This window comes from Protopterus annectens, chromosome 3.part1 (genome assembly GCF_019279795.1).
Source record: "Protopterus annectens isolate FY-2018-M chromosome 3.part1, PAN1.0, whole genome shotgun sequence".
Classification (NCBI taxonomy): domain Eukaryota; kingdom Metazoa; phylum Chordata; order Ceratodontiformes; family Protopteridae; genus Protopterus; species Protopterus annectens.
The window spans coordinates 177,593,250-177,616,356 of record NC_056732.1 but is presented as its reverse complement, the minus strand read 5'-3'; the positions used below and the strand labels follow the sequence as shown (position 1 = coordinate 177,616,356).

The 23,107-nt window shown below is 45.8% G+C and overlaps 1 protein-coding gene across 5 annotated transcripts in view; it reads left to right on the top strand.

Annotated features, from left to right (window-relative positions):
- Window positions 1–23,107, top strand: part of EPC1 (enhancer of polycomb homolog 1) — a 1,950,735-nt gene that overhangs the window by 1,519,766 nt on the left and 407,862 nt on the right. For all 5 annotated transcript variants that reach the window (XM_044066705.1, XM_044066704.1, XM_044066707.1 and 2 more), the window contains one exon: window positions 8,889–9,226. In XM_044066705.1, coding sequence (XP_043922640.1) covers window positions 8,889–9,226 — 338 coding nt within the window. The remainder of the gene's footprint in view (window positions 1–8,888; window positions 9,227–23,107) is intronic.

Here is a 23,107-nt window from a genome sequence, read left to right as displayed (position 1 = left end):
ATCCACACGAATGGAAATTGCATCCAAAAGTTTTTACAGAAATAATCCAAGAATGGGGAAGGCCAGACATAGATCTCTTTGCCTCCCACAAAAATCACCAATTGACAAAATTCTGCTCAAGGATTTTCCATCCAAAGGCCTGGAGAGTGGACGCTCTCTCTTTCAGTTGGACATCAATGACAGTTTATGCCTTCCCACCTCTTCCTCTGCTGCCCAAAGTTCTATTGAAAAACAGAGCAGACAGACCAAAGATGATTCTCATTGCTCCGGACTGGCCAAGGCAACACTGGTACCCACCCCTGAGGAGCCTGACACATTCCCCACCATGGACCCTGCCTCTAATGCCTCTTCTTCTGACTCAGCACAGCTTCAAAACTCTTCACAGCCAGCTAAAAACACTCAATCTAGCCGCATGGAAGATTCCTTATCACAACAGGTCCTACTCTCCAAGGAGGTGCAGGATGTCATTTTGGAGGCCAGAAGACCATCAACTAGAAAAGCTTACTCCATAAAATGGAAACAGTTTTGTGTCTGGAATGAGAAAAAGGGCCAGGATCCTGGAAAACTGAATTTACCTCAAATACTACAATATTTGGCTGAGCTGCTAAGCAGTGGACTTTCATTCTCCTCCATCAAAATCCATGCCTCAGCCATTTCTGCAGAATACAACACTGATCCACCTTTATTCTCTCACCCTGTCTTAAGACAGTTCCTCAGAGGGGCTAAGAATCTAAGACCTCCAAGGAAACAACCAATACCTGCTTGGGATCTTAATTTCATTCTGGAAAAACTGACCTTTCCTCCCTTTGAGCCAGCTTGCCTCATCAGATTTGCAATATTTGTCCTGGAAAACAGCTTTCCTTCTGGCTATCACCTCAGCTCGTAGAGTTTCAGAACTACAGACTCTCATGGCTGTCCAGCCTTTTATTTTCCATCAGATCAGAGTTTCCTTACGAACCAGCCCATCCTTTGTCTAAAGTGGTATCCAGGGTAGCTTTAAATCAGGCCATACATTTACCTACTTTTTATCCTAATCCTCAAAACAAAGGGGAGAGATTACTACATTCCTTGGACATCCACAGACAACTGCGTTATTATTTGGACAGAACAAAGCCTTTCAGAAAAGAACAGCTCTGTGTCCTATGCTGTAGGAGCTCAAGGAAAGCCAATTTCCAAACAGACAATCTCAAAATGGATAGCCCACTGCATACGCTTTTGCTATTCCTTTCATGGCAAAACTGTACCTACAGGCATTAGAACTCATTCCACCAGGGCCACAGCCACCTCTTCAGCTTTCCTCAGAGGAGTTCCTACCAAGGATATTTTGGAAGCAGCCACTTGGAGTTCTGTACATACCTTCTTCAAGCACTACAACCTACCATTATACTCCAAATCTAGAGCAGGCTTTGCCACTGCAGTCTTGCAGGGCATTTTGGATGTCCTTCAAGGATGCATCTGCAGTCCTTACAAATGGGTTGTCCTGTCGTCAGGCAGCCCTTCGGTCGGCCGGATTCCAAAGTCTGGGTCTGGCTTCGGCTGGTGTCGCACATCACCCGACGTCATAGCTGCAGTTATTCGGGTATAAAGGCATCAGCCGACGCCATTTTCCCCAGTCTTTCTTGCCGCGTGGCGCCCGAAGCAGAAGCTGTTCGCAAGTGCCGGTCGGTCAGATCCAGAGATTACTACTACCGAATACTACTTCAAGACTTCTAAAAGCTAAGTACCCCGTTGGGGACTCTTTCTTGCCTCAGCCGATGTCAGAGAAAGTTAATAACTGTTTATCTTGTGGGAAACAAATACCTCATAAAGATTTCCACTCCTACTGTATACATTGCTTAGGCCCAGACCACGACGTAGCAGCTTGTCTAGCCTGCTCTTCTTTTAACCGACGGACGCTCAGACGTCGGTCGGAGTTTGCTGAACAGATTTTCGGCTCTGATTTTGCCTACATTATGCCGTCGGATCCTCCGACAGCGCAAATTTCGAAAAAACGAAAAGAAAAGGACCGACACTCGCGGTCCGCGGTCTCGGCCGAAACCACGATTAAGCAAACCGCGAGTGTCTCTGTTTCGGCCGAAACCGAGCAAACGGTCCTTTCTCCAGCTGAAACCATGCCTTCTACCGAGGCCTCTTCTAACCTGGTAGAATCTGCTTCTGAAAATCGGCCTTCTGTTGCGGTCTCCCAGGATTTATCAGACACAATTCCCCTGGATATTTCAACCCCTGCACGTGGAGCTGCTAGGCCTCCTGCAGCCATGTCTATTAAGGCCTTTGCCAGGGCCAAAGCAGCCAAAGCTTCAAAATCTGTGCCTGCCAAACCACCTCCACCCAGGCCCAGCACTAGCTCTCATATGCTATCTTTAGCTGAGGATTTAATTTCCTTAATTCGTGGTTCCCAGCCCCATCCAGACAGGTCCTCTCTCCCTCCTCCAGAAAAGAGACCTAGAGCAGAGCCCCCTGAACCAGTTTCCTCTGATGGTTCTTCTGATGAATCAGAACATTCAGAACTTCCTGAGGCTCCTTATTCTCTTTACGAAGACTCTGATGCTGAAGAGTCCATTCCTTCAGCCTCTCCACCTGAGGAATTTTCCTTTGGGGAAACATTGCATGCTATGAGGGAACAATTTCAGTGGCAGGGCCAAGATTTTTCAGACTCCAGAAAAAGACTTAGAACCTTTCTACATTTGCCACAACATAGGCCTTTGGCTATACCTCCAGTTCTTTCTGTTGTAGATGATGCATTTAATGATGCTTGCACTGCTCCTGATTCTTTACCTCCGGCACCTGCTAAGCCCGATAGGTTCTACAGGGTCCCGGACACTCACCATCATTTATACAAGGCTCCCTTGGCAGATCCAGAGACCATCTCAGGGCCCTAAAGCTGTAGCTGCTACTTCTACTAAAAACCCCCCTCCCCTCTGAAAGGGAATCCAGGTCCTTAGAGAGATGGGGTAAAAAAGTTTACACTTCTGCTACCTTGTCAGCTAGGGCTTTGAACTGCCAATTTCATATGATTCAATATCAAGAGTTTATGCTTGACCAGTTAACTAAAAAGCTTTCCTCTGAAGAATCTTTAGATAAGAAATATGTTCAGGAAATGGTACATAACATACAGCAGGTTAGTAACCATTCTTTAAAATGTGGCTATGATGCACTGGAGGCTTCCTTTAGATCAGCCATGACTGGCACAGTTATCAGGAGACATGCATGGTTGAAAGAACAGGCATTACCAGACCATGTCAAATCAAAGCTTTTGGATGCACCCATGGACAAGGTCAATTTATTTGGTTCCCCTGCTCAACAGGTGCTCAAAAAGATGGAAGAGAAGGCAAAATCTGTACAAACGGTGAAGGATTTTTTACAGGTTCAACCTCCAAGGTTTAGCAGGAACTGGCCCTCCAAAAATTGGTCCTTTCCAGACTCCTCTAAGGCCCAGAGAGGCAGGAATTGGCGTTCAAGCGGCAGAAACCAAACCAGGGGTGCCTACAGGGGACGCCAATGGCAAGGTAACAACCAGCGAGGCACAGACGCAGCCACCACCACTACAACAACTCAATCACAGTGACTTGACAGTGGCACCGCCTACCAGGGAACAACTAGAAGCACCCTTAGGCGGAAAACTAACATTATTCTCAAAAAACTGGCACTGCATAACAAGGGAAAAATGGATTTTGCAAACTATAGACCAAGGTTACAGGTTCCATTTCCATACTCTACCAGGGAAGAGAGGAATGCCAAACCTACCACTTTCTCAAAGGACAGAAGCTCTAAAACAAATATCTCAGCTATTAAGAATGAGAGCTGTCGAAAGGGTACCACCTATGGAGCAAGGAAAGGGATTTTACTCCAGACTCTTCCTGGTACCAAGAAAAGAAAACAAATGGAGACCCATTCTAGACCTGTCCGCTTTAAACACATTCCTTATTGTTCCAAAATTCAAAATGCTGACCCTACAGCAGCTTCTTCCCATGCTGGACAAGGAGTCTTGGCTGGTAACTCTAGATCTCAAGGAGGCATACCTGCACGTCCCCATAAGACCAATTTGCAGAAGATACCTCAGATTTCTTGCAGGATCAGAGCATTATCAATTTTCAGCATTGCCCTTTGGCTTATCTACTGTGCCCAGAGTGTACACGAAATGCCTGGCAACAGTAATTGCTCATTGCAGGCTTCAGGGAATCCAAATTTATCCATACCTGGACGACTGCCTGATACAAGCGGACAACAAAAGCAAACTAGCAGAAGACTTACAAAGAGTCATTTACCTGCTGCAAGCCTTGGGATATACAGTCAATATAAAAAAGTCAAGGCTGACTCCATCCCAAAGAATAACATTTCTGGGTGCAGAGCTGGACACATCAAAACAAATGGCATTCCTAACTGCAGAAAAGAAAGAACAACTACCTCTCTACTTCTTGGCATTAACAAAGCAGAACCACCTAACTGCAAGAAAAGTACTGCAAGCTCTAGGCTTCATGGCATCCTGCATAATCCTGGTCCCTCATGCCAGGTTGCATATGAGAAAGCTACAGTGGTACCTAAGGAATTTGTGGTCCCAGCACAAGCACAGCCTAGAAACCAAAATTCCAATAATCCCATGCCTGAAACAAGAGTTCCTATGGTGGGCTCAGGCCCGTCAATCAAACCTAGGATTACCCTTCTGCAAAAGCCAACCAAGCCAAACCATCACGACAGATGCCTCAGACCTCGGTTGGGGAGCACACATGCAGGGCAAGTGCATACAAGGCTTATAGACTCAAGAACAGCTGCGCCTACACATAAATCTAAAGGAAATGCTGGCAGTAAAATTGGCAATCCAGTCATTCAGACCATTTCTCCAAGAAGGCCAATTGATGATAAGGACAGACAACACCACAGTTATGTGGTACATCAACAAACAGGGGGGCACCCATTCATATCCTCTATGCCGGCTGGCACTGGACCTATGGGATGTGGCCCTGACCTACAACATTCAGCTACAAGCAATCTTTGTACCAGGAAAAGAAAACATTCTAGCAGACATATTGAGCAGAACAACCACAGATGCCCACGAATGGATGCTTCATCCGGACATCTTCAAAGCCATCACAAGGGAATGGGGATTACCACAAATAGACTTGTTTGCATCTCCGGTCAATCACCAGCTAAAGAAATTCTGCACAAGGACGTACCACCCACTTGCTTGGAAGGTGGACTCCCTCTCTTTCAGTTGGAAAAACCTGACAGCATACGCATTTCCACCACTTCCTTTGATGCACAAGGTGCTTCTGAAGATCAAAGAGGACCGTCCCAGGATCATTCTGATAGCTCCAGACTGGCCAAGACAACATTGGTACCCACTGCTGAGGGGCATGTCTCGGGAACAAATATGGACACTACCCCTGATCCCATTATTGTTAATGCAGAACAATTACAACATCCTGCATCCAAACCTGAAAACACTGCAGCTAACTGCCTGGAACATTACATAACAGCAATTAACCCAAACTTATCCCAAAGGGTTAAAGACATACTCCTGGAAGCACGCAGACCTTCAACAAGAAAGAATTATGCTGCAAAATGGAAAAGATATTTCATTTGGAGTACCGCAAAGGGAGAAGATGTGACTCCAGTAAACATGGCCAACATCCTGGAGTACTTAGCAGAGCTCTTCCACACAGGCCTGTCCTACTCTTCCATCAAGATACATGCATCAGCTATTTCAGCACAGTATAGCTTGGATCCTCCTGTCTTCTCTCATCCCCTGCTCAGACAATTTCTGAGAGGAATTAAAAATGTGAAACCTCCCAGGAAACCACCATTGCCAGCATGGGACTTGAACTTTGTGCTAGAGAAATTAACACTTCCTCCCTTCGAACCAGCAGCAACAGCAGAATTACAATACTTATCATTCAAGACTGCTTTTCTACTGGCAATAACCTCAGCAAGAAGGGTCTCTGAACTACAGGCACTAATGGCAGTACAACCCTTCCTGATCTTCCATCAAGATAGAGTGTCTATGAGAACAAATCCTACATTTATGCCTAAGGTGGTATCCAGAGTGTCATTAAACCAGGCTATTCACCTACCTACATTCTTCCCAAACCCACAGAACAGGGGAGAAAGGCTTTTGCATACCTTGGATGTACACAGGCAGTTACGCTACTACCTGGACAGGACTAAGTCCAATAGAAAAACTGACCAGCTACTGGTAGCATATGCCACAGGAAAGGAAGGAAAACCAATTTCAAAACAGACAATCTCCAAATGGATAGGAAATTGCATTAGATTTTGTTACTCCTACCATGGAAAGAAAACTCCAGAGAACATCAGGCCTCACTCCACAAGAGCTACAGCCACTACCACAGCTTTCTTACGAGGAGTGGCTACCAAGGACATTATAGAGGCTGCTACTTGGACCTCCGTGCATACATTTGCCAAGCATTACAATTTGCCTTTATACTCTAGATCCCGAGCAGGGTTTGCCACTGCTGTTTTGCAGGGGATCCTAGCTACACCATAATCACTACTCTTCCTCCTCCCCTTGTTTAGCTATGGTATTCTACCCATTTGTAAGGACTGCAGATGCATCCTTGAAGGACATAGTACAGTTTTGTACCTACCATAAATGTAGATGTCCGAGAGGAATGCATCTGCAGTCGGGATTACCCACCCTCCTTCCCCTCAGAGGTACTCCTAGGGTATTTGCCAGCCTTTAGCTAGCTTGGGGGGGATCTATTATGGTGTATTTGTTTGTATATATGTACATACATGCTTATTTTTGTGTTTACTCTCTATGATTTGGAATCATTGGCATTTATCCAAATTTAGCCTTCCAGGAGGGCACCTGGCATCTGGGGCAACAAACACTGAGGAAAATGGCGTCGGCTGATGCCTTTATACCCGAATAACTGCAGCTATGACGTCGGGTGATGTGCAACACCAGCCGAAGCCAGACCCAGACTTTGGAATCCGGCCGACCGAAGGGCTGCCTGACGACAGGACAACCCATTTGTAAGGACTGCAGATGCATTCCTCTCGGACATCTACATTTATGGTAGGTACAAAACTGTACTTTCCACCTAGTGCCTACCACCCCTTTCTTAGCTTTGGGATTCTACCCATCTGTTATGACTACAGCTGTATGCACGAGGAAATAGTACAGTTTTGTACCTACCATAAATTTAGATGTTCGAGTGCTAATACAGCTGCAGTCCAGGTTTCCCTCCCTCCTTCCCCTCTTGGGACAGGCCTATAGGCTAACACATCCTCATACAACCTGATTGGGGTATTCATTTATGATGTATTTGCTTGCAACTACTGTATTTTGACTATATTGCACTGCATTATTACACAAATTTATGTATTGCCTTCCTTCTGGGGGCACCTGACATCTGGGGCAAGAAAAACTGAAGAAAATGGTGTCGGCTGGTTCCTTTATACCCCTGTCGCACTGACGTCAGGGAAGAAGCGACGACAACCGACGCCGGACCTAGACTTTGGAATTCAGCCGACCGAGGACCCGCCTGACGGCAGGAGAACCCATTTGTTATGACTGCAGCTGTATTAGCACTCGAACATCTACATTTACGGTAGGTACAAAACTGTACTTTCCCTACCAGGGACATTCTAGAAGCTGCTACCTGGTGCTCTGTTCATACGTTCACCAAACATTGTTATTTACCACTTTTCTCTAAATCCAGAGCTGGCGTTGCCACTGCCGTCCTGCAGGGCCTTATAGCTGGTCCTAATGCTGTATAATTTCCTCCACCCAACCATTGCTTTGGGAATCTACTCAAATGTAATGACTGCAACAGTGAAACACGAAGAACATAGTACAGTTGTGTACACTTACCATAAATGTAGATGTTCGAGTGTATTCACTGTTGCAGTCCTGGTTAACCTCCCTCCAGCCCCCTATTTTTTCTTTGGCTATACCTCTACTTTCTTTCACTATGCTTAAAAGCCCTTTTGGTGTGTTTGCTTTTGAGATTGGAGGTATATTTTTGTGTTTCTATTTTTATTTGCTCTCCGTTTGGGGGGCTCCTGACATCTGGGGCAAGAAAAACTGATGTAATGGCGTCGGCTGCATGTTTTATACCCCTGACGTCATGGAAGAAGGGACAGCAACTGACGCAGGACCCAAGACTTTGTTAATCAGGCCAACTGAGGGCAACCTGCCAGCAGATTACCCAAATGTAATGACTGCAACAGTGAATACACTTGAATATCTACATTTATGGTAAGTGTACACAACTGTACTTTGCAAAGCTTTAAAAATCTGATTTTTGTGCTTCTGACTAAAAATTATTTTTCTTGAATGTAGTTACTGTAGAGAGGCATTCTGTCATCAAGTGAGGTTTAGGAGGATTTGTTTCACAGCAAACGGTGTACTTTTTTTGTAAAATGAGTGCTTCTCCTTTTGATCACATGAGACTTACATGTATCTCATGTTTTCTTTACGTATTTGTCTATAGTGTTCTTTTGAAGGTCATCTAACATTGAATTTTTGTACATCTGTGAATGCTGTAGCTTGACAATTGTTTATGTTCTAATACCTGACTTCACTGCTGCGTTGCTAGTGTTTTCATGCAGGATTTGCATTTTTTAAATGTAATGACAGCTGTTTAATCATCTGAATGTTTTTCCGTGTCTGACCTTCTATTACCCTTTCCCCACACTTGTGTACATGTTAGAATTTGTGTAGGAATATTCAGTTGTAAGCCATTTGTTTACACAAGCAGGTTTGGTACATACCTGAAGCATGCAGAGTACAGGGCTCAGGATGAGAAAATTGAATATGTAATTATTTTTATTTTCATATTGAATAATTTATAATTAGATAATCTGTTTTGTATAGTTTGCATAGTGTGTTGTTACTTTTATCAGACTTATCTTTTTCTTTTCAGAGTGTTGTTGGACAGAGCATATTCAGAGAACAGTAGTATATTCCATGAATTGGATTTTGACAGTCTTTCCACTTCACAGCACTCTTCAGTAAGAGATGTAGTTAATACCTCAGAAACAAATACCTCGGACAACCTCAGTCAGATTCTAGCAAATGTTAAATCATGTCGATGGAGATATTTTAAACCCCGAATATCATCACTTCGGGAAAGTGACTGTGATGAGCTTTTCTCTAACAAACTGTTTAGGGGCATACATCGGACCTCTTCAGCACAGCCTGGGACCCAGACATGCAGTACCTCTGTGCCCAGCAAAAACAGCAGTAATTCAATTCAGTCTGGTATGTTCGTTGTTCTCATGGTTTTCGTTTGTAGCATAGTACCATTTACGGGTAAGAACAGTGGAAGCTGGATTTGAAGTGGCAGCCTTTTTCAGTAATAATCAGAATGTCTTTCAAAGATTACTGAACTGGAAAAAATAATGTGCCTGTCATAAAAGGATCAGGTGTCCAGAGATTTAAATATTTTTTCGTGCGTTTAAAATCTGTTTAACCACAATTTCCATTGACTTGCCAAGTTGTGTTTGTCAGCAGGTCTCTTTGACATGCTATTTACTTGTATTTTTGTCCTGCTGTATGTCATTACCTTGTCACCCTTTGTGAGGGTGAAAAAAATTTGCTTCATCTGAAGCTGTATTGAAACTGATCACAATGCAGGTACTTGATGCAGCCAGCACCGAAGTGCCTTACTTCACTAAACCTTGTTACTATTTTATATAGGTGTGCATGTTCTAATGACAATTTTTCACAAGTTGTAGTTGTCAGTCTTTACCTATGATGCAGGGTTATCAATATTAGATGTTCTTCGTGTTTCACTGTTGCAGTCATCACACTTGGGTTATCTGCCTGTAGGTAGCCCTCAGTCGGCCCAAATACCAAAGTTTTAGTATTTCTGCGTCGGATGCTGTCGCTTCTTTCATGACGTCAGGTCATCTGGGGTGTAAAGCAGGCAGCGGACGCCATTACATCAGTCTTTCTTGCCGAGGAGGAGCCCGAAGCATAAGTAGTTCGCAAGTGCCGGTTGGCTGCTACCTGAAATTTTTGGTTTAGAGTTTATAATCCTGAAGTTTTCTAAAGCTAAGTATCCCATTGGGGATCCTTTTTTCTTGCTCTAACCGAAGTAAGAAAAAGTTAACAATTGTCTTGCCTGTGGAAAGCAAATACCTCTCAGAGATTTTCATTCTTACTGTGTCACCTGATGTTCTTCGTGTTTCACTGTTGCAGTCCTCACATATGGGTTATCCAGCTCCTGGTAGCCCTCAGTCGGCCTGAATACCAGAATCATTGGTGTATGACGTCGGCTGCCACCGGTTGTAAAACTGATGTCAGAATGTCAGGTATAAAAGGACGCAGCCGACACCATTTCCTCAGTCTTTCTTGCCGCGGAGCCCAAAGCAGATGCAATTCGCACTAGTGCCGGTCTGCCGTTTACCTTTGTTTTGCTTTCCGACTACCAAGTTGAAGACGCCTTCAGATAAGTACCCCGTTGGGGATCCTCTTTTCTTGCTTTAACGAATGTCAGATAAAGTTAATTGTCTTGCTTGTGGAAAACAGATTCCGGACTGTGATTTCCATTCCTATTGTATAACTTGTTTGGGCCTTGAGCATGACGTCCCTAACTGCGATCTCTGTGCTTCCTTTAACCCGCGTACCATATGCCGTAGAGCTAAGATTTTGTATAAGCATTTCGGAGTCTGGCCTAAATTCGTCGGTATGGCATTTTCTGGTCTCCCGACTTTGGATATACCTAGGAAACGCAAAGACAAGGACCGTGACAGGCCTAGGGTTCAATCTGCTGACGATGCACTAGTGAAATTGGGGGTCTATATTAGAACATCGAAGTTTCAAAACTTCTAATGTTCTAATATCAAACCCTCTTCAGCGAAAGCTGAAAATATCGAAGCAACAGAAAACCAAATTTTTTCCTAGGGAAAGAATTCTATTGTCCGTTTCTGTTGCTTCGGTATTTTCAGCGCTGTGGTGGAAAGTTACAGGTCTGGTTCAGGTAAGTGTGCGATTGAGTGCGGGTTAGGTTAGTTAGGGTGCAGGTTAGGTATGTGTGCGATTGTGTGGACGTGAGGGTTAGGGCGGGTTAGGTGAGTTAGGGTTAGAGCGCGGGTGAGGCGAGTGTGCAATAGTGACGGACCTTAGGGTTTGGGTTAAGATAAGCAGATAATTTGTGGTGTGTGTATAGTTTAGTGTAGGGTTAGGTGTAAGATTTTAGGTGTATGTGTGTGGATTGCTGCTTGTTTGGTGTGGTTGTGTTGTGTGTGTGTATGCTTTGGAACAGAGAATTATTTCCCTAGGAAAAAATTCGCTGTTCTGTATGTTCAATGTTTTCAGCTTTCACTGAATAGGGTTCGATATTAGAACATTCGAAGTTTTGAAACTTCGATGTTCTAATATAGACCAGAAATTGGTAGTCAGCACAGCGGTAGTCAGTGAGGCACTTTCGCAGCCCCTGCAGTCTGCAGATTTTCAGCCACAAGCCTCTGCCGAGACCTTTACGGAGTCCTTCATGTCGCAGGTTTGCTATTTCTTCAGGCCGTCCACCTGTCGCCACCTCAGATGGGTCCAGAGCCACTTTGCAAGCACCGGCTTCTGACGCCTTTTTTTTTTCTACACGAGACCATAACCAGACCGACTACCTTAGTTCAGACTTCTGCAGTTGCTAGGCCTCCCGAGTCCCTCCAGATTGCTAGTAAACCTTCCAGCTGCAAACCTACTCACAAGCAGCCGTCAGCCTCCCCTCCTGTGCCTCAGTCCCAATTGGTAAAGATCGCCGGTGATCTTCTTTCCTTGATTAGGGGCTCTCATCCCCCCCTTCAAAGAGGGCTAGGGAATTGTCTCCTGATGTTTTGTCTGTCTCAGATTCTGAGATTTCCAGTACGTCTGCTGGTGAAGAAGGAAATTCTCAATTTTATTTCTGGCTTTGAGGATTCTGATGCTGAGGACTCTATCCCTTCTGCCTCCCCTCCAGAAGATTTTTCCTTTAGGGATACTTTGAATACTCTTAAGAGCATTTTAAATGGGAATGTCAGGATTTTCCACAGTCTAAGAAAAGAATCGGGGAATTTTTGGATTTGCCACAGCATAATCCTCTGGCTATACCTCCAGTTTTGGAAGTTGTGGATGATGTTTTCATGGAAAATTCTTTAACTCCTAATTCTGTTCCTCCTGCCCCCAGAAAACCGGATAGGTATTATAGGGTTCCTGAAGCTCATCAATTCCTTTTTAAAAACCTTACTGCTGCTCCAGAAATTTTCTCAAAGCTCCAAGGGTGTTAAGGCTACTATTGCTAAAAACCCTGTGCCTTCTGATAAGGAGTCTAGGGCCTTGGACAGGTGGGGTAAAAAAGTCTATACCTCTGCAACTCTTGTCATTAGATCCGTGAATTGTCTTTTTCACATGCTTAAGTATCAGTAGCATACTTTGGAGGCTATTAAGGCTAAACTTGGAGATATTCCTTCCATGACTGAAAACAAAGATTTACAAGACTTACTAAATTCTGCCACTTTAGTTAATATGCATTCACTTCATTGTGGTTTTGACACTTTGGAGGTTTCCTGCAGAGCAGCAGCCACTGGTTCTGTAATTAGAAGGCATGCTTAGCTCAGGGAGCAGCCTCTTTCTGAACCTGTTAAATCTAAATTGCTGGATATTCCTTTGCACAAGGACAATCTTTTTGGTAATAAGGCTGAGGAGGTACTGAAGAAGTTGGAGGATAAGGCAAAATCTATGCAAGCTGTAAGATTTCCTTCAGGTTCAGCCTTCTCTGTTTAGTAGGCATTAACCTTCCAAGAATTTGTCTTTCCCTGATCCTGGCAAGCAGGGTCGTTCTAGTCCTAGGGGTTTCAGATCTTCCAGAGGGCAGGCTTCTGCCCCTCAAAGGGCTAAGCACTGGCATTCTTCTTTTGCTAAATCGGGGAGTTCTAAGCCAGCTTTCCAAAGCAAACATTCTCAATGACTCCAGCCTTGTTGTTGCCTACCTTTGTTGGGCCCTGGGTTTCTTTTGGGGGGAAGGTTAGCCAGGTTCGCAGAGGTATGGTCTAACATCACAGACAAATGGGTGCTCAATATTGTAAACTAGGGTTACAAGTTTTACTTTCACTCCTTCCCTGTTTTGCAAGGGTACCCAGACATACCCAGAACTCTCAGGGCAGAGGTAGAAACTCAAATTTCTTCTCTACTGACTATGGGGGCTATAGAGTCAGTTCCTGCAGATCAGGCAGGCCTAGGTTTTTATTAAAGACTTTTTCTGGTACCCAAGAAAGGGGACACCTGGCGCCCTATTCTGGATCTGTCTATTCTAAACACTTTGCTGGTGATTCCCATACTCAAGATGCTCACCCTTCAACAGTTACTACCAGTGCTGGGCAAAAATTCATGGCTGGTAACTTTGGATCTCAAGGAGGTTTATCTGCGCATTCCAATAAGGGAAAGTTGCAGGCAAGTTCCTTCACTTCAGGGCTGGGGAGCAACACTTTCAATTCTCTGCATTGCCCCTTGGCTTATCTACTGCTCCCAGAGTTTTTACAAAGTGACAGGCTCCAGCCATTGCTTTTTTGCAGGCAGGCAAACAGTCCAATTTATCCTTACCTGGATGACTGTCTCATTCAAGCAAACTCTCCAGAACAACTAGAAAAGGGTTTGGATTTCGTGAAGAACATTCTCAGCTCTTTGGGTTACACACACAATGAAAAAAAGTCAGAGTTGGTTCCTACAAGGGAGATTGTTTTCCTGGGAGCGAGTCTGAATACAGCTACCCAGATGGTATTCTTCCCTCAACAGAAGCAAGAAGATCTTTCGGCTTACTTCATGAACTTGGCAAGCATGACCCAGCTCTCTGCAAGGCAATTCCTGCAAGCACTGTGGTTCATGGTTTCATGTGTTTTGATGATGCCATATGCAAGGCTGCATATGAGAAAACGTCAGTGGTACCTCAAGAATCTTTGGTGTCAACACACACAGGACTTAGACTTGATTCTTCCCCTGATTCCCTGTCTACAAATGGAGTTCCTCTGGTGGGCGACAGCCTGTTCTCAGAACAAGGGTCTGCCTTTCCGCCCACCTCCTGCCAGCCAGACTCTCACCACAGACGCCTCAGATGTTGCATGGGGGGGCTCATCTGGAGGGCAGGGGGCATACAGGGGACATGGAGCACCCAGCAGATTCATCTGCACATAAACTTAAAAGAATTGATGGCAGTGCAGCAGGTCTTACAGGCTTTCAAGTACCTACTCTACCCTGGGACTCTGATCAGGGCAGACAATACCATAGTCAAGTGGTACATCATCAAGCAAGGGGGGACTCACTCTTACCCCTTGTGCAGACAAAGCATGAGACTATGGTCCATAGCAGCATCCATGGGCTTAGATCTAACAGCCCAGTATCTTCCAGGGGGGCTAAACTTCTTGCCAGATCATTTGAGCAGACATGTTCTGGATCCTCATGAGTGGCAATTGAACAAGGGCATTTTCCATCACATCACTCTTCATTGGGGCGGAGATATTACTTAGGACTAAATCCTTTCGGAAATCTGAACAGTTGGTTAGTTTTGCTCCTGGGGCTGGTTCCTGGGGAAGGTTTCCTCCTCGGGGTATTAGGACCCATTCTGCTAGAGCAGCCTCTACCTCTGCAGCCTTTCTGAGAGGCGTGCCTGCTAAGGACATTCTAGAAGCAGCTACTTGGTCTTCTGTCCATACTTTTACAAAGCATTACAATCTACCTTTGTTTTCTAAATCCAAGGCTGATTTTGCCTCTGCAGATTTGCAGGGTCCTGGTACCAACCCTTAATCTGTGATCCTTCCTCCATCCTTTCTTTTTCCTGGGCTTTGGGAATCAACCCATATGTGAGGACTGCAACAGTGAAACACTAAGAACATTGTACAGTTGTGTACACTTAGCATACATGTAGATGTTAGAGTGTATTAACTGTTGCAGTCCTGGTTTCCCACCCTCCATTCCCCCTTTTTTTCCTCAGGCACAGACTGTCTATATTTTTATTTTTTGTATGACGTGTCCTGGGTGCTACCTTCCTGGGTTAGCCTTCTTTTGGGGGCTCCTGACAGTTAAGGTAAGAAAAACTGAGGAAATGGCGTCGGCTGCCTCCCATTGTACCCAACGTTCTGACATTAGTTTTACAACCGGCGGCAGCCGACATCATATACCAAGGACTCTGGTATTCGGGCTGACTGAGGGCTATCGGAAGCCAGATAACTCATATGTGAGGACTGCAACAGTGAATACACTCGAACTTCTACATTTATGGTAAGTGTACACAGCTGTACTTTTATGCCCAGACCACAACGTCCCTCGCTGCCGGTTTTGTGCCTTATTTCACGCCTGAACCATTCGTTGTCGGGCTATCTTTGTCACTAAATTCTTTCAATCTCATTCTCTGTATTCTGAAATGGCTTCAATAAGCCATCTGACTGCCTATCTTCTGAAAAAACATTAAGATAAAGACAGAGACCGCATAGGTCCAAAACTGCCGACAACGCTTCCGTTAAGCTAGCTGCCAGTCTGCTGGTACTCCAGTGAGGCGCCTTTGCAGCCCCTGATGCCAACTTCTGTGGATTTGCAAGCCTCTGCTGAGACCCATTCGGAGTCTGGTACGCTGCGAGATGCTTCTTTGACTAAGGAACCTGCAGATGTCTCTACCTTGAATGAGTCCGGAGCTGCTGTGCAGGCACTGGTTTCTGAGGGTGTATTCCATCCTAACGATGTTCGAATCAAACTGATGACTTCTTTTTTAGCCAAAACTACAGAGTTTCTTAGGCCCAGAGTATGCACCACGCCTAGAAAACTGATGACCAAAGTGCATGCTCAAGCTCCCATGCCACAAAAACAAGTGCTTAAAATGGCTGAAGACCTTATTACCCTAATTAGGGGAAGCCAGCCTTCCCCTGCTAAGAGACAAAGAATTGAGTTTCCTTCTGACTCTACAGACCAGTAGTCCAATGACTCTGACCCTTCTGATTATCAGGACATACCTTTATCAGCCTATGAGGACTCAGATGCAGAGGAATCCATTCCCACTGCCCTCCCCTCCAGAGGATTTTTATTTTGGTGAAACCTTGCATACTTTAAGAGAGCATTTCCACTGGGAATGCCAAGACTACCCTCAGTCCAAAAAGAGATTCAGAGAATTTTAAGTTGCCTCAGCACAGGCCTCTAGCTGTACTCCCTGTCCTGCATGTTGTAGATGTTTTTATGGAATCCAGTCTTGCACCAGATACATTACCCCCCAGCCCCTAGAAAACCTGACAGGTACTACAGAGTATCTGATTCAAACAAGTTTCTTTTCAGGAATCCTACTGCTGATCCAGAGACCATTTCCCAGGGACCTAAAGGTATTAAGGCTACTACAGCCAAAATCCCTACCCCTTCCGACAGTGATTCCAGAGCTTTAGACAGATAGGGTAAGAAGGTATATAGCTCCGCAACTCTTGCTATCAGGGCATTGAATTGCCAGTTTCACATGTTGAAGTACCAACAACATATTATGGAACTAATTAAACAAAAAGTGGTATTTCAAGATTGTGCAGAAAATAAAAACTTACTAGACCTGATGCATTCTGCAAACCAAGTTAGTTAGCATACTTTGCAGTGTGGCTTTGATGCCTTAGAAGCTTTGCAGCTGCAGTCACTGGTTCTGTACAGAAGGCATGTTGGCTGAAGGAGCAAACCTTGCTGATCCAGAGACCATGTCAAATCTAAATTACTAGACTACTTTAAGTAAGAACCAGTGTTTGGCACCAAAGCAGATTCCAGAGGTTTAGAAAGATGGAAGAAAAAGCTAAATCTATGCAAACTGTTAAATAATTCTTACAAGTACAACCAACCTATTATGGAACTAATTAAACAAAAAATGGTATTTCAAGATTGTGCAGAAAATAAAAACTTACTAGACCTGATGCATTCTGCAAACCAAGTTAGTTAGCATACTTTGCAGTGTGGCTTTGATGCCTTAGAAGCTTCTTGCAGGGCTGCAGTCACTGGTTCTGTACTGAGAAGGCATGCTTGGCTGAAGGAGCAAACCTTGCCCGATCATGTCAAATCCAAATTACTAGACACTTCTTTAAGTAAGAACCAGTGTTTGGCACCAAAGCAGAAGAGGTTCTTAAAAAAGATGGAAGAAAAAGCTAAATCTATGCAAACTGTTAAATAATTCTTACAAGTACAACCAACCTAGATTTAGTAGGCATTGGCATTCTAAAAACTGGTCCTTTCCAGCCCCTTCCAGGCCTTCCCAGACAAGACCCAGGGGAAATAGGCCACCCAGACTACAGTCTCAGGGTATGCATAGATCTAAACAGTGGAGTACCTCCATCCCCAAAACAGGGAGTGGTAAGCCGCCCCCTATGAAAAAAGTTCACAATGACTTCACAGTTCTCCTTTCCAGCCCTGCCCAACTGCTTGTGCCCCTAGGAGGAAAACACGCCCTTCATGCAAACAACTGGATGTCCATTACTCAGGACCAATGGATCCTCAACATTGTATCCCAGGGGGTACTAATTTTACTTCCATTCACTGCCATCCCCAAGCAGTTTTCCAGACCTTCCTCCAAACCGGTGGACAGAGGCTCAAAAGCAAGTCCCTGCTCAGTATCAGAGCTATGCAGCCTGTTCCAGTAAAACAAAGGGGTCAGAGTTTCTACTCCAGACTTTTTCTGGTGCCCAGAAAAGAGGGCTCTTGGTGCCCAGTCCTGGATCTTTCAGTTCTCAACACCTTTCTGGTGGTCCCAAAATTCAAGATGCTTACCCTGCAACAGCTTCTTCCTATGCTAGCCAAGGATGCCTGGTTAGTCACTAGACTTAAAAGAAGCCTATCTGCACATCCCCATAAGGGAGTCATGCAGGAAATATTTACGTTTCAGGGCAGGCTCTATGCATTATCAGTTCTCTGCACTTCCCTTTGGCTTATCTACTGCACCCAGAGTATTCATAAAGTGCCTGGCTCCAGCCATTGCATACTGCAGGGATAGAAATATCCAAATATTCTCATACTTGGACGACTGCCTGATTCAGACAGTCAGGAATTGCTACTTCAGCACTTTGCATTTATAAAAAACCTCACTTCATTGGGGTACACCATCAAGTAGTCATAACTGTTACCCAGTCAAAAGATTATATTCCTGGGAGCAAGCTTGGACACAACTTCCCATATGTCATCCTTCATTTCAGAAAAACAGATCTATCTGACAAACTACCTCAAATAAATGGCCACCAGAACCCAGCTATCTGCAAGAAAAGTACTGCAAGCCCTAGGGTTCATGGTCTCATGTATTCTGCTAATTCCATATGCAAGACTGCATATGAGGAAACTTCAATGGTACTTTAAGTCTTTGGTGCCGACATTCTCAGGACCTGGAAACAGTCATTCCTATCATACCTTGTCTAAGGGCAGAGTTCCTTTGGTGGGCAGAAGCATGCGACCACAGCAAGGAGCTGCATTTCACTCTACCCCTCACCACACAAACCCTGACAACAGACTCATCAGACTCAGACGCATCAGACTATGCATGGGGGGCTCACATGGCAGGCAAATGCATTCAGAACTAGTGGAGCCCAAGGCAGATTCTCCTGCACATTAGTCAAAAAGAGGTACTAGCTGTACAGAATGCTCTGACAACTTTCAGATACCTAAACCTTCCAGGACAACTGCTGATAAAAACAGACAACACCACAGTTGTGGTACATAAACAAGCAGGCGGGAACCCATTCTTACCCACACTGCAGGTTAGCCATGGCCCTGTGGAACACAGCATTGAGCAACCAAGTGCATCTACAAGCTCACTTCCTGCCAGGCAACCAAAATTCACTGGCAGACGACTTAAGCAGAAGTCTTTTAGATCCACACGAGTGGAAATTGGAAACCAACACCTTCAACCTTCTGATCCAGAGGTGGGAGACACCGGTGGTGGATCTGTCTGCCTCCCCCGAGAACCACCACTTAAGCAAATACTGCACCAGGAACCCTCACAGCAGGACCTGGAAGGTGGATGCCCTATCCTTTCAATGTGAAAACCTCTCAGTCTATGCCTTTCCCTACTAATCAAGGTAAAACAGGACAGACCAAGGGCAATTCTTATGCCCCAGACTGGCCACGCCAGCACTGGTACCCACTCCGCAGCCTGACTACGGTGCCACCCTGGCACCTACACCAGACTCCTACCCTGCTGTCTCAGCAGGACGGACAGACTTTGCATCCACAATTGCAAACCCTAAACCTTGCAGCCTGGCTTATCTCTTGAATACCCCACCAACAGCCCTCAGCAGACAGGTGCTGGATGTCATTATGGAAGCCAGAAGGCCTAGTACTAGGAAATCCTGTGCTGAAAACTGGAAAAGATATTGTTCTTGGAATCAGTCTAAAGGAAAGGACACAGCAGTGCCCTCCTTACCGCTAATCCTGGATTACCTAGCAGAGCTACTCCACAGAGGCCTATCCTTCTCCTCCATTAAGATTCATGCCTCTGCCATCTCAGCACATTATAATACTGAGCCACCTCTGTTCTCACCAAACAGTTCCTGAGAGGGGCTAGCAACTTAAGGCCCCCTAGGAGAGCACACACCCATGCCTGGGACCTTAACTTTATACTGGAAAAGCTCATTCTTCCACCTGTCGAGCTTGCTGCTTCAGCAGAGTTAAAATTCCTCTCTTGGAAAACAGCTTTGCTTTTAGCCATAACTTCAGCTAGAAGAGTGTCTGAGTTACAGGCACTCATGGCTGTGGAACCCTTCATTATTTTCCATGCTGACAGGGTTTCCCTGAGGACTAACCTGTCCGTCATGCCTAAGGTGGTGTCCTGTTTGGCTGTAAACCAATCCATCCATTTGTCAACCTTCTTTAACCGTCAGAACAAAGGGGGAAATATCCTGTACTCCTTGGACATGCACAGGCAGCTCAGGTTGCTGCCTTGATAGGACTATGCCCTTCAGAATATCTGACTAACTGCTAGTCCACTTTGCTACAGGGGGCAGAGGGTAAGGCTATTTCAAAACAAACCATTTCCAAATAGATCGCACAGTGCATCTATTTCTGCTACAACACCATGGAAAACGTACCCCACAGGGGGTCGGAACGCATTTCACAAGGGCTACTGCTACCTCTACAGCATTTCTCAGGGGAGTCCCTACCAGGGACATTCTGGAAGCTGTAACCTAAAGATGTGAGAGTGTTCGATCTCGCCGTTTGTTCTTACACCTGGGTTCGGAGCCGATCCTCGGCTCTGTGTCGGCCGCTTGCAAGCTCTGCATCGAGAAGAAGCTCAAGACCAACCTAACTCCCACAATCCCCCTCTGCCTTTACCTCAGATCTAGTTTGCCGCTGCAGCGTTCGCATCAGTTTGATGAGCTCGAGCAACCTTAAGCTAAGATTTATATTTTTTCTTGTATTTCTTCAGAATTTTTTCTTCTAAAAATTATATAAGTGACTGTGTGTGTGTGTTTATAGTGTTTCGAGGAATCCTCGGTTCCATATAAAGTTATTTAAACTTTATTAGAGTTTTCCCTCTGGGCCTAACCCCACCCTTTTACTGGATTGACTACTGGATTGACTTTTTTACTGGATTTGACTAAAGTTACTGGATTAGACATACCTACTGGACTTGACTTTTTACTAAATTTAACCTTGTTAACTTTAATAAGATGTCTGAGAAAGCTAAGTCTGGCTTTAAACGTTGCCAATGTGGGCAAAAGATGTCAGTGACTGATAATCATAGTTCCTGCGTCTACTGTCTTGGCCCTCTCCATCTGCAAGAAGACTGTTCAATTTGTCATTCTTTCAGTGGAAGGGTCATGACAGATAGGCGCAGGAAACTTATGGATAGGGGTCTTTTAAAACCTACCTTTCAAGCGGCTCTGGATGCATCAGACCAGGCATCCAAATCCTCGAAGGAATCGAAGACGTCGGAGCCCAGGTCATCGGCTCCGAGCTCTTCAGTTAAAGTTCGATCACCGGTTCCACAGACTTCGGGGCCGAGTGTTGAACTTTTGTCAGTATCCGAGCCTCGAGTCTTGGAACCGGTGACGGAGCTCCCTCCACCGACACTGTTGAGGTCGGCTCCGTCTTAGATTCTTCGACGCGCTCTTCCAGACCCCTCTCCGACACCGATGTAGACCGTGTGGTGCAGAAATTAATGGAGAATACGGCCTTATCCAAGCTCATCTCTGTCTCCTCCCAGTTGGTGTCGAGACTCGAAGGCCTTCCCTTATCTCCATCTGTTCCTCCTCCGAAACCTATCCAGTCTTCGGAGCCGGAAGCGGCTGATCTGCTGATTGTGGAGCCCTCGGTGCCAGAACCGTCCTTCTCTCGGTCGGCTCCGTTCACCTCGACTCCGTCAGATCCGGTACCGGAGTCTCTGAGTCGAAGATCCATCCTTGGTTCCGGGACCGAGAGTCGGACCGATGTTTCGGTTCTGACGCTCCCTCTCGGGGCCTCGGCTCGGATCGACTCGGCTCCGTCCTCGGGGTCGATGCCTTCGGTGCCTGTCTCGGGATTCTTCCCATTTCCTCGAACCGGGAGATACCTCGACTGGGACCCGGGGCCTTCGACCTCATGAGGAAGGTGTTGTCTACCCAGACAACCACATCAGCAGAAACAGCTTCTCCTCCCCATAAAGGACCGTTATCCTCCTCTGCACCCACGGCTACATCTAAGCGTCGAGCACCTGTGTCTCAGCCACCCCTGAGGGTGCACCCTATTCCTCTGAGGCTTCTTCGGATGCTCCCCCTGAAGAAGTTCAGAGGAAAAGATTGTGTAAGAGGAGACACTTAGATTCTCCACAAGAATCATTGACATCGGACACTGACTTAGATGAGTCAGAAGGGTCCCCAAAGTCACCCTCAGAGGATGTCTCTTTTTCTGACATCCTGGAGATCCTAAAGCAGAGAGGTGATTGGCAAGCCCTCCCCCTTCTGAGGATGAGTCAGTTTTGCTGAAGGCATTCGGTGCTCGCCCTTCCTCCTCCTGGGTCACTCTGCCCTTCGATGAGTTGATGGAGCTGATTGCTCGAAGGGCGTGGGAGACGCCTGACACGGTGGAGCCAGTCCCTAGAAAGCCTAAAAAATATATTACTGCCCCTCAGGATAAGGCTTATCTGACAAAGGGAGTGCCAGTGGACGCTATGGTGGTGGCAGCGGCCACGAAGAAGGAGATGTCTGAATCTTCCTCATCTGTCCATCCGCCTAACAGAGATTCTAGGACTATGGACAGGTATGGAAAGCGCATTTTTAGTTCAGCGGCTTTTTCTATGCGATCCCTGAACTATTTGACCCACTTCACACAGCTACAGAGGGATCTAATCAAAGAGTTGGGAGATACCCTCCAGGGTACTACAGATGCGGCTGTTTCAGAAAAAGTTACAGCACATCTCAGTACCCTTACATCCATTGTAAACTCGTCCATGAGGCTGATCTCATACGCAGAAGGATCGAGTAGGGCAGCAGCTTCAGCGATTGCTCTTCGAGACAATCCTGGATGCGCTTATGTTCATTTGGAAGCCTTCAAGTCTTCCTTTACTAACGCCCCATTTGATGGTGCCACTCTCTTTGGCCCCAAAGTAAAGGAGACCCTTACCCGGTGTGAGCAGGAGGGAAAGACTCTGTCTGCTGTCGGAGTCCGTTTTTCCACCCCATCCAGACCGTACCCCAAAGGGCAACGTGGTGGAAAAATGTGGTTTCGAAAACCCCAAGGATCTTTCCCAGGCACACAGGGTGATGCCCCCTCTAGAGGCAGAGGAGGGGGCAGAGGTGGAAGACACCGCCCTGGCGGCAGAGGGGGTCCGCAAAACCAAGGTGACAGGGACACCCCCCCTGGAAAACCTTTCCAGCACTCCTGAGAGGAGGCCCGACTGTCCTGCTCTGGAGGCAGTCGGGGGTCGCTTAGCTTTATACCCTCAGGCCTGGCAAAATCTCACATCAGACAACTGGGTAAAAAGCGTTGTTACCAGAGGCTACAGAATACCCTTCCTATCGCCCCCAATTCCGAAAAGCAGACTCCCATATGTGCCGCCCCATCTGCGAGACCCTGCAGCTATAGAAATTTCAAAGCTGCTAGAAAAAAGAGAGTCATTCAACCAGTCCCAGCGGACCAAAGAGGATTCGGAACTTACTCAAGGTTCTTTTTAGTTCCAAAGAAGACAGGGGACTGGAGGCC